The sequence below is a fragment of the Hyaena hyaena genome, unplaced genomic scaffold, assembly GCF_003009895.1.
Source record: "Hyaena hyaena isolate Hyena2069 unplaced genomic scaffold, ASM300989v1 scaffold_131, whole genome shotgun sequence".
Lineage (NCBI taxonomy): Eukaryota > Metazoa > Chordata > Mammalia > Carnivora > Hyaenidae > Hyaena > Hyaena hyaena.
The window spans coordinates 662,983-679,506 of NW_024080761.1; the positions used below are offsets into that span (position 1 = coordinate 662,983).

General features: G+C 45.9%; 1 protein-coding gene across 3 annotated transcripts in view; it reads left to right on the top strand.

The window, feature by feature from the left end:
- Positions 1–14,194, top strand: part of LOC120235457 (signal-regulatory protein beta-1-like) — a 49,792-nt gene extending 35,598 nt beyond the window's left edge. The window contains exons 2-6 of one of the 3 annotated variants that reach the window (XM_039237795.1): positions 3,752–4,105; positions 6,327–6,647; positions 7,214–7,552; positions 12,389–12,609; positions 13,480–14,194. In XM_039237795.1, the coding sequence (XP_039093726.1) occupies positions 3,752–4,105; positions 6,327–6,647; positions 7,214–7,552; positions 12,389–12,609; positions 13,480–13,497 (1,253 nt within the window). In that variant the 3' untranslated portion in view covers positions 13,498–14,194. The remainder of the gene's footprint in view (positions 1–3,751; positions 4,106–6,326; positions 6,648–7,213; positions 7,553–12,388; positions 12,610–13,479) is intronic. The other 2 variants (XM_039237794.1, XM_039237796.1) reach the window with 2 other exon arrangements.
- Positions 14,195–16,524: the final 2,330 nt, after the last annotated feature.

The window sequence follows — 16,524 nt, forward strand, 5'->3', positions numbered from 1 at the left end:
TGATGGACACGTAGGTTCTTTCCATGTTTTGGCTATTGTGGAGAGTGCTGCTGTGAACATTGGGGTACATGTGCTCCTATGCATCAGCATTTCTTTATCCCTTGGGTAAATTCCTAGCAGTGCTATTGCTGGGTCATAGGGAGTTCTATTGTTAATTTTTTGAGGAACTTCCATACTGTTTTCCAGAGAGGTTGCACCAGTTTACATTCCCACCAACACTGTGGGAGGGTGCCCATTTCTCCACATGCTCACCAGCATCTAGAGTCTCCTGATTTGTTCATTATAGCCACTCCAACCGACGTGAGGTGGTATCTCAGTGTGGTTTTGATTTGTATTTCCCTGATGAGGAAGAATGCTGAGCATCATTTCATGTGTCTGTTGGCCATCTGGATATCCTCTTTGGAGAAGTGTCTGTTCATGTTGTCTCCCCATTTCTTCACTGGATTATTTGTTTTTTGGGTGTGAAGTTTGATGAGTTCCTTATAGATTTTGGATACTAGCCCTTTATCTGATATGTCATTTGCAACTATTGTTTCCCATTCTGTCGGTTGTCTGTTAGTTTTATGTATTGTTTCCTTTGCCGTGCAGAAGCTTTTAATCTTGATGAGGTCCCAGTAGTTTATTTTTGCTCTTGATTCCCTTGCTTTTGGGGATGTGTCAAGTAAGAAGTTGCTGCGGTGGAAGTCAAGGAGGTTGTTTCCTGCTTTCTCCTCTAGGGTTTTGATGGTTTCCTGTCTCACTTTCAGGTCCTTTATCCATTTTGAGTTTATTTTTGTGTATGGTGAGAGAAAATGATCTAGTTTTGTTCTTCTGCATGTTGTTGTACCAACTTTCTTCTCCAGACTTACAAATCAAACCACCTGATGTTCTTGGCACACAAAAGACACACCTGTAATGGCATGTGCCCTCCTTAGGAGACAAGTTTGTTGCAGATAGCGCTAAGTGCATGGTTTTACCAGCTCACACTCTGCAAGAGTGAACCACAGATTTTCTCCCTGAGTAGTAGCTAAGAAATAAGAAAGAACACGGAATGTATGTGTGGTGTCACAGCAGCCTGCTCCTCTGATTTGTATCCCTGCCTGTTTTTTAGGACACTTCAATAAGAAGGAATTATTTTGGGGTTTTTTTTCTATGTCTTCAGAGACTGGCTAGTCACTGAAGCAGTGAAAAGTCCACCTGCAAAGTCTTGCACCAATGAATGCCCCTAAAGTGACTGTGTCACTTCAATGCATAACTCAATGTCTAGACATAGGCAAACTCCCACAACTCTTTTCAGAACACGAACAAATTTGCAGCCTAGTATTTTCCTTGGTTAGTTGCTCTCATGGTTCTATCTCCACCTTCAAGGACAAGTTTATCAAATCTACCAGCCCCTGGAACAATACACTTTCTTTTTCCTCAAACCATTTAGTCTAATTGGAAGGCTCTACATGGGGTGATCACCTTGTTTGAGTACATAATTCTTACTGTGCTAAAATATACATAACATAAAATCTACCATTTCAACCATTTTTAAAGGTACAATTCAATGGCATTAAGTATATTCATAAAGTTGTAAAGCCAATACCACTGTACATTTCAGGATTTTTTCCAACATCCTCAGCTGACACTCTGCACCCATTAAACAAGAATTATCCATTCCTTCTGCCCCCACAGCCAGTGGTAACCTCTGTTTTACTTTTTTGTATCTGTGAATATGTCTCTTCTAGTTACTTCATGTAAATGGAATCATATATGTGTCCTTTTATATGTGGCATATATCACTTAGAATGATATTTTTTAAGTTCATCCATATCATAGTACATATCAGACTATCACTGCTTATTAAGGCAGAATATAATTCCATTGTATATATCTATCAATATTTTGTGAATCCACTCATCTATGGATAGAAATGAGTTATTTTTCTGGGGTGCCTGAGTGGCTCAGTAGGTTAAGCATCTGACTCTTGGTTTTGGCTCAGGCCATGATCATGGTTTTGTGCATTCAACAGGCTCCTTGCTGACAGTGCAGATTAGGATTCTCTGGTTTAGGATTCTCTGTCTCCCTCTCTCCCTCTGCCCCTCCTCCACTCATGCTTTCTCTGTCTCTCTCAAAATAAGTAAACAAACAACAAAAAAAGAAATTAGTTTTTTCTCCTACCTTTCAGTTGTCATGAATGCTGTTATGAGCACGGACATACAAATATCTGATAACATACCTGTAGTTTGGTGGGTATTTACCCAAGATTGGAATATTTGGATCACATTGTAAATTCTATATTTAAAATTTAATGAAAAAATCCACTGTTTCCACAGTGGCTGCACCATTTTATATTCCTACCAACGACATAAAAGAGAGAAGCCATTTACAGCAATGTGGATGGAACTGGAAGGTATTATGTTGAGTAAATAAGTCAGCCAGAGAAGGACAGATCCCATATGCTTTCACTCATATGTGGATCTTGAGAAACTTAACAGAAGACCATGGGGGAAGGGAAGGGGAAAAATAGTTACAAACAGAGAGGGAGGCAGGGAAGCCACAGAGACTTTTTTTTTTTTAATTTTTTTTTAATGTTTTATTTATTTTTAGGAGAGAGAGAGAGACAGCGTGAGCAGGGGAGGGTCAGAGAGAGAGGGAGTCACAGACTGAAACAGGCTCCAGGCTCTGAGCTGGCAGTCAGCACAGAGCCGGACGCGGGGCTCGAACCCACGAACCGCGAGATCATGACCTAAGCGAAAGTCGGACGCTTAACCGACTAAGCCACCCAGGCGCCCCAGCCACAAGAGACTTTTAACACAGAGAACAAACAGGATGGATAGGGATGGGTGGGGGAGAGGGGAAAATGAATGATGGGTATTGAGGAGGGTACTTGTTGGGATGAGCACTGGGTGTTGTATGTAAGCCAACTGGACAATAAATTATATTAAAAAAAATAATATGGGGGCGCCTGGGTGGCTTAGATGGTTAAGCGTCCGACTTTCACTTAGGTCATGATCTCGCGGTTCTTGGGTTCGAGCCCCGCGTCGGGCTCTGTGCTGACTGCCAGCTCAGAGCCTGGAGCCTGTTTCAGAGTCTGTGACTCCCTCTCTCTCTGACCCTACCCTGCTCATGCTGTCTCTCTCTCTCTCTCTCTCCTAGAAATAAATAAAACATTTAAAAAAATTAAAAAAATAAATAAAATAATATGATTATGGTATAAGAAAAAACCCACAGATTTTTGAAAGAATGCTTTGCTTCTCATTTAAGTACATGTTTACTGTGTGTTGAAAGCTCAGTTATCCAGGCTAATGGAACAGACCCCAGCATGTGTATGTGCTTGTGGAGGAAGGAAGTTGATCCATAGAGGGTTCTGGAAGTTAAATGCACAGCCCAGAATATATATCCATCACTTTAACTCACACACAATGGTGTAAAGAAGTCTCATGGTCTCACTGAATGTAAGGATTTAGAAAGTATAACATCCCAAGGGGCCAGACAGTGGACCAGCAGAGTCATTTGGGGAAGCACAACACTTTCAGAGAGGGCTGAGGCACTCCGTCCTGCCGTGCACCACATCAGTCAATCTCTCTGTGGATTAGTGTCCTCAGCTGTAATAGGGTCCTGTGTTCCAGGGTCATCATGAGGGTTACACGCCACGTGCATCCATGGTGCAAGCTTAAGGCCCACTCACGGTGTGCACTCAGGCGATGAAAGTTATTGTGGATAAACACTTGAGAAGACAGACGAGATCACACGAGGATGAGAAACACCTGCTTTGTGTTCCCTCCAGGTGTGGCAGATGAGGCGGAGCTGCAGGTGATCCAGCCTGAGAGGTCGGTGTCTGTGGCAGCCGGAGGGACGGCCACTCTGCGCTGCACCGTGACCTCCCTGCTCCCCATTGGGAAGGTGGAGTGGTTCAGGGGGACGGGGCCAAGCCGGGAGTTAATCTTCAGTTCCAATGGATACCGCCACTCCCCCCAAGTAACAAATATTTCAGATGTGAAAAGGCAAAAAATGGACTTTTCCATCCGTATCAATAACATCACCCCAGCAGACACGGGAACTTACTACTGTGTGAAGTTCAAGAAAGGGGCTCATGATGTGGAGTTTAAGTCTGGACCAGGCACCCAGGTCACCGTGAATGGTGAGTGTGGTCTTCTTTGTCCTCTGGCTGTAACAAGTCAATAAGAATGCCCTCCATTGTTTGAGTAACAGATAAGGATCAGGTGCTGTAGTGGGTGTCCCTGAATCAGCCTCTTCCACAGAAGAGAAGTTGAGGCCTGGAGAGGTTGTGCTATTTGATGAAGACCTCACGGCTGGTAAACGGTGGGAAAATCTAGAACCGGCAGTCCTCAGGCTCCAAGGTCTTCCCTTTTCCAATCCTAACCAGCCCTCTGGTTCCAGAGATGAGGGACTAAAAGGCTGAGTGACTTGCCCAGTTGCAAAGACTGACCACATCCCAGCCTCTGGAGAGACCTCTGCTCTAGGTGGCCAGTGTTCTCTTTACTCAGCACTTACTGAGCACCTGCTGTGTGCAGGCTCTGCTCTGGGTGCTGTGGGAGTAATAGAGAACAAAACAGGTAAGGCTTCCTCTCTCGTGAAGTTTATGTTCCCAGCCCTTCCAGTGAGGACAAATGCACCCAGCACAGGGAGGGGGAGATGAGTTTCCTTATAAACAGCCAGGATATCACAGGGAGAAGGGACACAGAAGCCCCGGTTACTCTGCCGCCCCTGGTAGAAGAGATGCCAGATGTTGGTCACTTACTGTGTGTCTGGTCGGAAAATGTTCCTGTGATTTAGGGACTGACTCTCACAGTAGCAACTGAGTCTCCTCATACTCCCAGGCATAGGGAGGAAAGGTGGCTTGATCCTGATTATGCAGGTATTACAGAAGGTCCCAGTGGTATGTCCCTTGCCTGGTCACTACAGCTAGTACCAGTGCCTGAGCTCCCAACCAGGTCTGCCTTCCTGGCCCTGTGACTACTGATGAGTCATTCCCGCCACTGAGCTCAGCGTCCTCATCTGTCTGTGACCACACAAACCCACAGAGCCGCTGCAGGGACTGAGTGAGCGAATGCGTTGAAAGGTGCTTACAGCAGTGCCTGGCACGTGGTCAGTGTCCCATGAATGTTGAGGACACACCATGTACCCCATCACAAGGCAGGCATGGGGATGAAGGAGATGAGGGTAAGAGGGTCAGCCTAGCATCAGGGACCTAGACACTCTCAACACAGCCAATCACAGCACCTTGTCCGTCTAGGGGTATCAGGGCTGCTGGCATTATCATGACTTGACTTACTCATGTGACACCTCCTACCTGTGTCTTCAGAATGTTTGCTGAGTTTTAGAAAGGAAGTTAAGTATTCACAAATACATGTATCTATAAATGTGCCCTCTGCAGACTGTTCTAGAAAGTGTTGGGTAATAAGTTACAATTTGGAGACACCGTACAGGACCTTCTGTGGGTGAAATGCCCACCCTTTCCAGTCACTGATGTGTGTGCTTCCAAGACCCAGAGAGTTTCTGCTTACTCTGTAGGCTGGTGTCTCTGCCTGGAAATTATTTCACAATTAAGAACTAACCACCTTTGATTTCTCAGCACTCAGGGATCTTGGTTTTCAACCCAACACTGACCCAACAATAGAACACAGATTCAGAAAAACAGCCCCTCATTCCTTCCCTCTCAGATTCAGGGATTGCAGGTTAGACCCTATGGAGTATTTGTAGAAAGAGTGAAAAGTAGAGTAAATTCACAACTACTTGAAGGGAGAGCTCCAGGTGTAAATTAAGTTTGGGATGAAGATAGATCTGAGTTTGTGTGGTTCTGGAGAAGCATTTTCAGTGGTAAATTCAAAGCAAAACTGCCTGCATTGCCTCATGTGCCCCCCACTGCCACCCGGGGAAGGAGAAAGGCCTGCTGTCCCATCTCACAGGGGGCGCTGGGCAGGGCCATGTCCCCGCCTCCAGCCGGCTGGACACCTGGTTCCAGCTCTCATGGGGGTCCCGCTCCCCCCCTGCCCCCACCCCTGCACTGACTGCTGCACACGCTCTCTGAAGTCACTAACGTGTCCAGAGAGGCAGCTCAGAACGGTGGAGACCAAGAGTGACACCCACCAGAAATGTCCCTCCTGTGTCCTCAGGGGTGGAAAGTCCCCTGAAATGGACGACAATGGGGACCTTGAACTTGGGCTGGAATTGCACGTGGGCCCTGCCCCCGACTCCGAGTCAATCTCTGACCCCGCCCTCCCAGCACTATCAGAAGGGCTGAAAAAGAATCCGTGTGACATTCTGCACAGTGTCACACACCTGTCGTTGGGGACGATGACCACGGTCGTGCTTACCCTTCATAAATGCTCCTCTCGTAGCCAAACCCTCTCCCCCCGTGGTGTCGGGCCCCACGGCCAGGGTCGCGCCCCAGCAGCCAGTGAACTTCACCTGCGAGTCCCACGGCTTCTCCCCCAGAAACGTCACCCTGAAATGGTTCAAAAACGGGAACGAGCTGCCAGCCTCCCGGACCACCGTGGACCCAGAGGGAGACAGCGCTTCCTACAGCGTCTCCAGCAGCGCCACGCTGGTGCTGGCCCCGGGGGACGTCCGCTCCCAGCTCATCTGCGAGGTGGACCACGAGACGCTGCAGGGGGGCCCTCCTCTTCGTGGGACGGCCAACCTGTCCGACACCCTGCGAGGTAGATGCCCGTCACCCCCAGCCCAAGCCCACGCCAGGCCCCCAAGTCTCCCAGCCTGCCCCTCCCCCACTCTGTGCTCCCAGCCTTCCACCCCCCGGAACCTGACTCCTGACAGACCCTCCCCATCACCGGGCACCCAGAGTCACCTCCTACTGTTTTATATGGCAGATTCCAGGTGAACCCCTACCACGTGCCAAGTACTGTGCTGGGTAGTTTCATTACCTTCCCATAGCCATGCTATTGGGAGCACCTCCTGTAATCTAACCACTATATGCTTGGTGATTTCATGTATTTTGCTAGTTACTCTATTCCAACTGCATGCCAGGGGCTCTGGATCTTGATTTCACTCATTATTACCCTAATGGGAGCCACCAGTCCTTGAGCACCTACTGAGTACCTAGCAGTGTGCTTAGCGATTTCTTTCCCAGGCAAACACTACCCTCAGTGTTTGAGCACCCACTGTTCTGGGTAATTCCCTTGCTGCGTGGGGGGAGCTAAGTTCTCTAGCCCCACCCTGTGATGTGTCTGTTTCATGAGGTCAGAGCTTCTTCTCTGTGCTGTTTCAGTTTCACCCACCGTGGAGATTGCCCAGCAACCCCGGACAGGGGACCAGGTGAAGGTCACTTGCCAAGTGAAGAAGTTCTACCCCCAGCGCCTCCAGCTGACCTGGTTGGAGAACGGAAGCGTGTCACGAACAGAAACGGCCACGTTGGCATCAAACCTCATAGAGAACAAGGATGGGACCTTTAAATGGACGAGCTGGCTCCTGGTGAATGTATCCACCCACACGGAAGATGTGGTTTTCACCTGCCAGGTGCAGCATGACGGGCAGCCCGCGGTCACCAAAACCCACACCCTTGTGGCCTCTGCCCACCAGAGGGACCAGGAAACACTTGCAACCCAGGGTGAGGCCAACATGCCCACTGACCAGGCATTTCAAATTTTATCTTTTCTTTTCTCATGTTAAAAGCAGTAATTCATGCCTATTACAGAATAATCTGGAAATCTATAGATATAAAGTAGAATTTTGATATGAGCTTCCCTCCCCGAAACCCATGATCCAAGAGTGACCATTGTTAAGATTTGACACATAGCTTTTTAGAGATTTCGACATAAACATACCTTAGAGAAAGAAAGAGCAGCTGAGGGGAGATGGTCCTGCTGCTAGGTACTCTCTTCTGCGCCTTCACCAGACAGGACTTATGTCACCGTGCCAATCCAGCCACCCCCTCCTCTGTTCTTTCTCACCTGGGCCTGACATCTATCCCTCTTACATTTTTCTATCCTCACCCCAGCACCTCTCAAATTCTGGAAGGGAACCCTGAGGACAGAGTTTTGAGTTTGGACCAGGCTCCCAGGTGTCCATGAGTGCTCACAACACAAGCCACCTTTGTCCCCTGCTTTGATTAATTATCAAAGCGATTACTCACTGCACATTTATTTGATGCCAATTCCTGGTCATTTCTGATCTTCTTCCTGCTTCAACCACCCTGGGAGCTTGTAGTTTTACAGAAGGGACTCAGGGAGCAATGGGGGACAGATGGTGAAGATGTCCTGCCCTTAATCCAGCTGATGGGCTAAACTAGCCAAGGAAAACCTTATCCTTGCAGACAGGGACCACCAGCCTGTAGAACAAACATGTGTTAGTTATAGCAGCTGAGCATTGTCCCAAGGACCTATAGGTCCCCTTTCTATGACCAAATTATATCTTATTTCTCTCTCATGTAATGTCAGGAGGAGTTTGAGCCATGTTTCCAGGAGTCTTTGGTCCAGAAGACCTTTCAAAGGCCCATTTTCTTCTCACATACCCTAGGACATTGTCCTCATTGCTGGGTCAAAACTGGGTCACCAAGTGTCCATGGCCCTGCTGACTAGGAGAGTAGAGATAGGAAGTGGAGAACAAACAATTCCTCTTAAAACTAGAGGTATGCATAAGTTGCATAATTCAGTCCACTAATGATTTATTCATGGATGCACATCCAGTTGCAAATGCAGTTCATAATTGTGTGGTCATGTGATTAGTGACTTTGACTTTTCTACAAAACCAATACCATTATACACTTTGTAAAAGTAACAATAACTACCTACTACCAGCTAAAATGGAATCTATATTCAGATTTTCCAAAATGTCTTCTAAGACTTTATTTTGTGCACCAAACTTGGTTTTATTCCATCTCTAAATGCTTGGAGGAACTTTCTTGTGAAGCCACAAGGAACTCCAGAATTGTTTTTTTATATATATAAAGAGAATCTGAATAGCTAGGACTACTCAAATTCTTCAATTCATGTTGGATGTCTGTGGCAAGTTGTGCTTTTGAGTAAGCTGCTCCATTTTCTCTGAGTTGTCAAATTTCTACCCATAGAGTTCGCATAATAGTACCTTGGTATCCTTTTGATATCTGTAGGGTCTGTAGTAATATCCTATTTCTTTCCTGATATTGGAAATATTTCATTTCCTTCTTTTTCATTGTCAGAATTACTAGCAGTTTTTCAGTTTTATCGATCTTTCCAATAAACTCACTTTTATTTTAGTGATTTTCTCTATTTTTTATTTTCAATTTCATTAATTTTTCTCCACTTTTTCCCCTCTTCTTATTGATTTGGGTTTATTTTGCTCTTCCTCATTTTTGAAATGGGAGCTAGGATTGTCAATACTAGTCTTTCTTTGTTTGAATTCTTCACCTGGGTCTCCTTCTGAGTCCAGGGATTCAGTAGCATGGAGCCAGGATATCTGGTGCTGTATTCTTCCAGACTGAAGGCATTCAGCCTGCCTTCCTTCCTATTCCACCTTTCAGAGTCTTCCTATTCCTGGACTTCATATGATTTCCAGGGGTCAGTCTTGTACTAAACCGGGAGAGCAGGAAGAGACAAGTCAACATCACTTCCTCTGGATTGGCTTGGGTTAGGCTTTTAGTTTTTGGCCTTGCACTGGGGCTGTTACTAGGGATGTTACTTCTGGTGCTTCCAATGTGCCTGAACTAGCAAGCTTTCTAGTGTGCTACAACTGGAAATGGGTATTAGGGTTGTCTGGGTTGGAGGGCTGGAGGCAAGTGAAAGATGCCTATGTGACCCTGCTGCACCAGGATGCCAGGGCCTCCCCTGGGCATCCCGGGGCTCCTGTCACTACTATCATTGGTCCAATGGGTTGGCATAAGAATGCACATCTTTCTGTTCATGTTTGTGGTATTGATGTATTTTATAATACTTATAGTCTAATAGACCTCTGTTCTCTCACTATAGCATAACCAGATATGTTACAGGGGTTGGTTGGCTGGCTTGGATAGTTGGGGGAGAGAGGTTCTGAGACCTCTGAACTTTATGGTTCTTCTTTCAGGATGCTTAGGTTGCCTACCCCATTTTTCTTTCTTCCCTTCACTACTCAACTTTGAAACAGCAGCTGTTCCATCTTTTTTGCCTTTACCCCAAAGTTATGCATTTTAAATCATGCCTGCCTCCTTTGTGCACATCTTTCTTTTTAAATTTCCCTGCCTCCCTGTATCAGGTTCTTACTGCTGCTGTAATAATTAGCACATGCTTGGTGACTTAAAACAACGCAATTTTTTCCTTCCATTTCTAGAGGCCGAAAGTCTACAATGAGTTGGCAGGGCTGCATTCCCTTTGGGAGAACTGAAGGAGAGTCTGTGTCCTTGCTGTTCCACTCCTAGGGTCCTGTTCCAGACTACCTCCTGCTGCAGTCACTATGCCTCCTGCTCCCACTCTCCTGCCTCCCTCCTTCACTTGTAAAGGTCTTAGTGATTAAGTTGGCTCCACTCAGATAGTCCAAGATAACGACCCCCTCAAGACTGTAGCTACTTACCATGAAGTCTGTCTTGCCATGTAAGGGACCACATATGCACAGGCTCTGGGGGATGTGGGCCAACTATCTTAAGTCAGGTATACTTTGAAACTATTTTCTATGATCTATGTCCTGATGTGCAAGACACATTTCCAACATTTTCTCATTTAAGCTGGATTTCATATTGGCAGTGGAATTTCTAAAAAAAATCCTCAGGCATCTTGTATAGCTGCCCTTGTCCTCTTTGCCTGCCCTTTCCTGTGGCTGGTGAGGGTGGGTGTGCAGTGGCATAAAGGATTGTGCTTTTGGATTCGGTGATTTTTCTCCTTTGTCTCCCATAGATTTTGCAGTTTCAGATTGCTCTTCAAGGACTACTGACAGCCAGGTTTCCACAGTATTTACCGTCCTTTTATTGCTTTTCTTTGGGTTCAGAAGCTGTATTCAGAGATGAGTAACTAAGCTTCTGCCTTGTTTTCAGCAGACACAAGTACCCCAAGGACTTTGAATGTTTGTCTCCAAAGTCTCTATCCCATACCTCAGTACCTATCTTCTATATTTCCGATCACAGCCCTATTCTACCAAAACAGATGCACTGAAGCTGAGAATCCAATCTTCTCTGTAGCACTGATACCCTTATGGGTTGGACCCAATTATGTCCTTAGCTTTTTCTGCCTTCCACCTCTAGGAATAAGAGTCTACAATTTTCCCTGGAATTCCTTTCTCTTTCACACAGAACTTTTCATATGAGATCAATCCAGCTTCACTTTGCGTTGTCTTTCTCCAAAGGACTGATGCCCAGCAACAGCTGCCAATCCTGTAGTTTTATAATTACAGTTTATTTCAAGATTACCAGAGTACTCCCCTCCTCGACCTACTCCATCCCAGGTCACCACTTTGAGGTTTAGCAGTGACAATAGCAGGGCAAGCCAGGTCCTACCCTGCATTACTGCCCACCAAGGCCGGGGACATTTGGCCAGCCAACTGATAGAGATCCAGGTCCCAGAACCAAATCTGCACATTAAAGCTGGGTTTCCAGACACTTCCCTGACAAACTCCACAGGTCAACTGCCTTGGGAAGCAGCCTGTAAGGTCATATGTAAAGGGGGAAAGCTCAGTGTGGCGTTCTGCCCAATTCCCATGCATGTGAGACAGGGAAGGAGGCAAGACTGGCAAAGGGAGACATTGAACACAATGCAGCACAGAAAAGTCATACTTGGAAAGTATATCAAGCCATACTTGACAGAAAACAGGCAAACTAGATGCTGTTTTTGATGTGTTTTAAATGGAACAGAAGGGTGAAACTTCTGTATCCGCACTTCTTCAGTACTCTGCTGCAGGCTGCCCTCTAGAAGCAAGTGCAAACATGGGCAATGCAGTTCTTTCAACTGACAAAAAGTCCAGAGGGCCACCCAGCTGAGACCTGCCACCCTCCAACACACCAGGGGTAAAAATGGTGGGTCTCTGCTCCTACCTCTAGGATTATCCCATATATTTCAAAAACGTATTTTAATTTCTTGATGTAAATCTGAGAGGTTGGACTGTTCTGGTCCAGAGACAAGGTCTCAGATTCACCCTAAGGGACAGCAGTGAGGGATATCCCACTCATCTTTGACCCTCTGTAAACTGTGAGCCTGTTCCCTCATCTGAAAGAGGATGAAAGTCCTGCACCATAGGGTGTGGGGACCAAGTCAGTAAAGCTCATGTACAGGTAACTGAGTGCTCATGTCTCCACCCCTTCCCTCAGGAAGGACACCTGATAGCCTGAGAAGGGGTGAGGGAAATGAGGCACTTCAACTGTAATTCTGCCTTGAGCCTCTTGCAGGGAGATTCATGAGCTTCAGGGCATTTATGGGTCCAGGGCTCCTCAGATGAGGTAAGTAGAGGCCCCTGGGAGTGGACTCCTGGATGCCTCCTCTGAAGGTGCCTCCTGTCCCTTCATTTCCAGATCAAGAACTGTCCACTCCACTCCTGGTGACTCTCTGCCTGGGCCCCAAGCTGCTGCTGCTCATCACTGTCTCTGCCATCTATGTCCACAGGAAGCAATGGATTGACTGTGAGTTATGGATGAGGAGGACAGTGCAAAGTCCATCCCAGAAAGAGCCAGGTCAGTGGGAGGAGCAGCCCACAGGTCACACAGGGTCAGCACCCACCTGGAGTAAAGAGCAGGTGACATACCTCCCTCGATACCCTCAAGAGCTTCAGGGATCCCTCTGGGAGCGTCCAAACTCCCAGGAAGACTATCAGGTCCTATAGGAGGTGGGCGGGGTCAACAGCTGTCAAAGGATGTGCACAGAGTCCTAGGGCTTCTGAGAAGGAAGTGGGCTGAATGAGGGCCAGCTGGGTGGGAAAATCTCTTGGAGACCATCTCTAGATTCTTTGGGCACAAGGAGTCCACAGTTAGAGGAAATCTGACAGTTGCCCGCCGGTTGCTCTGGGGACACCTCCCACTCTGACCCTCTATGGGACAGACTGGAAGGGTCAGGAAGGGGAATCAGGACCTAGGGATGAAGGCTGAGGAGGCAGACTCTGTTGTCAGGGGCTGCCTGTCCTCTCGCAACAGGTGTCCCATGAGGAAAATAGCACCAAGGACATAGGAGACACATAGAAAACATTTCTGGAATGGTGAGCAGATAATGAAATGTGAACATGGGTCCACAGCTCCTTCCTCCCCTGCTACAATTCCCCTCAGTCTCTGCTGCCTCTTTCCTTCCATAAAGGGCCCAGGATAATACAAGGAACAACTAGAAGTATCCATAACTCTGCCCCAAATGCCTTCTTCCCCAGAGACCCACCTGCCACAGTTCCTGCTGCTCCTTCTCACAGTCCTTGATGACCCCAAAGCTGGGTCTTCATACCTGTTTTGAGCAGGGGCCATGGAACATCTCTGGAGACTGGCACATGGCAATCCTACTAGAATATGAGAAACAAGTCACATGTACACATACCAGGCTATCTCTCATCCTTCTCCTGGGGACAGTGGTCATGAAGTACAGACTCAAGTCCATGATCTCATAGGTTATTTCTCCCAACCCCCAGATTCCCCAGCCTGGGTGAAGTTCTCTAATGCCTCTTGAATACAAATGAATCCCATCCTGGAATGAAGAAGAGAAAGGATTCTCCTTCCTCTTTGCCTACATGTCTTACTCCTCAAACCCAGAGAGAAGACTCCTTCCATTCCCTGTGATGAGAATACTAGCTCTTCATTCACCTGCATGCTTTCCAGTCCTGCTTAGGTACCGTGCTGACAGTTCAGAATCAGGAGCATCCATGATTTCCTTCTTCATATCCCATGTTCAAGTCTGCCTTCATAAAGCTATGTCCAGTGGCAAGATGGTAAATGGTAAACAATCCACTCTCAGAAGGAAAAAGAAGCCCGATTTGTAGTGCTTGTCCACTTCTCTGGTATCTACACTCCCAATGTGGCCAATTTCAAGCTACCAGCAATTGAATTAGCTCACAAAATTTCTGAAAAAGTCTTAGGTGTCAGTGCAAGCCTCCTCCCACACACTGTGAACTCCATCTAGATTCTTCACACTGCTCATTCCCGGGCTGCTTCCTGGTCCCAGCCACAAGTATCCCTTCCTGGACAATTGCTATGACCTTAACAGACTCTCTAGTTGCAGCCAGTGACCCTGTGGAAATGGAAGTCAAATTGTACCCCCTCCTCTGCTTCTTCCCCCTACAGATGTGCATGGCGCAGTCTCTTCCTCTTTCAAGCCCCTTCAATAAAACACCCCACATAAAAAATCAATTCCACTCTCTCAGTCTGTGTTCCTACAGCTCATACTTGAATTGAACTGTTTCCCTAGAACGTAAGATCATCCAACTCGATAAATGGAGACAGTGCTCACTTTGCACGGTGATGCAGGACCAAAACAATGCTGGTTCAGCTGAAATTATGTGAGGTGATGCCCATAATCAGTGGGAAAAGTAATGATTTTTCTATGACCTTTAGAAACTTTGTTCAACACCTTAGAAACCCTCCAACAATCAGTCATGAATATATAGGGACATAAAAAAAAACAAACAGCAGGGGTGCCTGGGTGGCTCAGTCGGTTAAGCGTCCAACTTTGGCTCAGGTCATGATCTCACGGTCCATGGGTTCGAGCCCATGTCAGGCTCTGTGCTGACAGCTCAGAGCCTGGAGCCTCCTTCAGATTCTGTGTCTCCCTCTCTCTCTGCCCCTCCCCAGCTCATGCTCTCTCTGTCTCTGTCTCAAAAATAAATAAACGTTTAAAAAAAAAAAAACAGCAAACCTATTCACTTGGTATATGGGCTGTTGAAACATTAGAAACATTGAAAAGGGAAGAGTTGTATTTGTAAAGATTTATCAAGAGTAGTTTGCAGAGGGCTTGCTTTCCTCTGACTTCACAGTTGACGATATAGAGCAAGTGTCTGAGTTATCTCCCTCCTCTCTAAATTGGGATCACCTTGCAACATTCCATCCTTTGCACTTACAATGCTGTGAATTCTTGACAACATTAATGTGAATAGTTGCTGGCATCATTTCCTCCGGGACATTTCCATCCTCCCTCCCCTACTTTCCTCAGTGACATGGTAAAGTTTACCTTCACTCCACTCCTCTGACTGCATACCTAGACTCTGGGAACAGTATCCATGGCAGCATTTCCATGAAGGTCTCTGTGTCTTCATGAACCCCACTCACAGTCAGTTTGAACCTTACCTCCAGCCTCATCTCTTCTCATTTCTCCTGTGCCCCTTCAGCTTTGTGCCCATTCCATTTTGCCATTTTTTCCCACTGTTGTACAATGTTACTTGGGTTCATTGTGGGGAGACCAGGAGAATACACAACCACCTGCTTTGCTATTGTGGTAAATGCATATCATAACCGAACTATCCTTGCATCTTGATCTCAGACTTTCTTTTTATTTTTTTTAATCTACTCATATTTTAATGGTACAGGCATCATATTTGTTTTTTTTTTTACAAAAAGTTTATTGTCAAATTAGTTTCCACACAACACCCAGTGCTCATCCCCACAAGTGCCCTCCTCCATGCCCATCAACCCCCTTCTCCTCCCCCCTATACCTATCTCACTCCAAGTCTGAGGTTCCTTCTCCTCCTTCCTCTGTCCTCTGTCCAGAGCTCATTTCAGAGCCAGGCACTCAGAGATTCCAGAAAGAGTTGCTTCTCAGTCCTCATGATAGTCATGCTAAATATTTCCAATTAGTGGGGTCTATCCACCAAGAGGACATAACAGTTGTAAACATTTATGCTCCAAATGTGAGAGCACCCAAATGTAGAAATCAATTAATCACAAATATAAAGAAACTCATTGATAGTAATATCATAATAGTAGGGGACTTCAACACCCCACTTACAGCAATGAATAAGTTATCTAAAAAGAAAATCAACAAGGAAACAATGGCTTTGAATGACACACTGGACCAGATGGACTTAATAGATATATTCAGAACATTTCATCCTAAAACAGCAGAATACATTCTTCTCCAGTGCACATGGAACATTCTCCAGAATAGAACACATACTGGGACACAAATCAGCCCTCAACAAGTACAAAACGACTGAGATCATACCATGCATATTTTCAGACCATTATGCTATAAAACTCAAAATCAACCACAAGAAAAAATTTGGAAAGATAGCAAATACATGGAGACTAAAGAACACCCTACTAAAGAATGAATGGGCTAACCAAGAACTTAAGGAAGAAAATAAAAAGTACATGGAAGACAATGAAAATGATAACACCACCATCCAAAACTTCTGGGACACAGTAACAGTGGTCCTTCCTAAAGGACCTTCCTAAAGAAGGAAGAAAGGTCTCAGATACACAATCTAACCATATACCTCAAAGAGCTGGAAAAAGAACAGAAAGAAAAAAAAAAAAACACAGATCAGCAGAAGACAGGAAATAATAAAGATTCCAGCAGAAATCAATGCTATTGAAACAAACAACAACAACAAACAAACAAAACAAAAACAAAACCAGAACAGATCAATGAAACCAGAAGCTGGTTCTTTGAAAAAATTAACAAAATTGATAAACCACTAGCCAGTTTGATCAAAAAGAAAAAAAAAGGACCCAGATAAATAAAA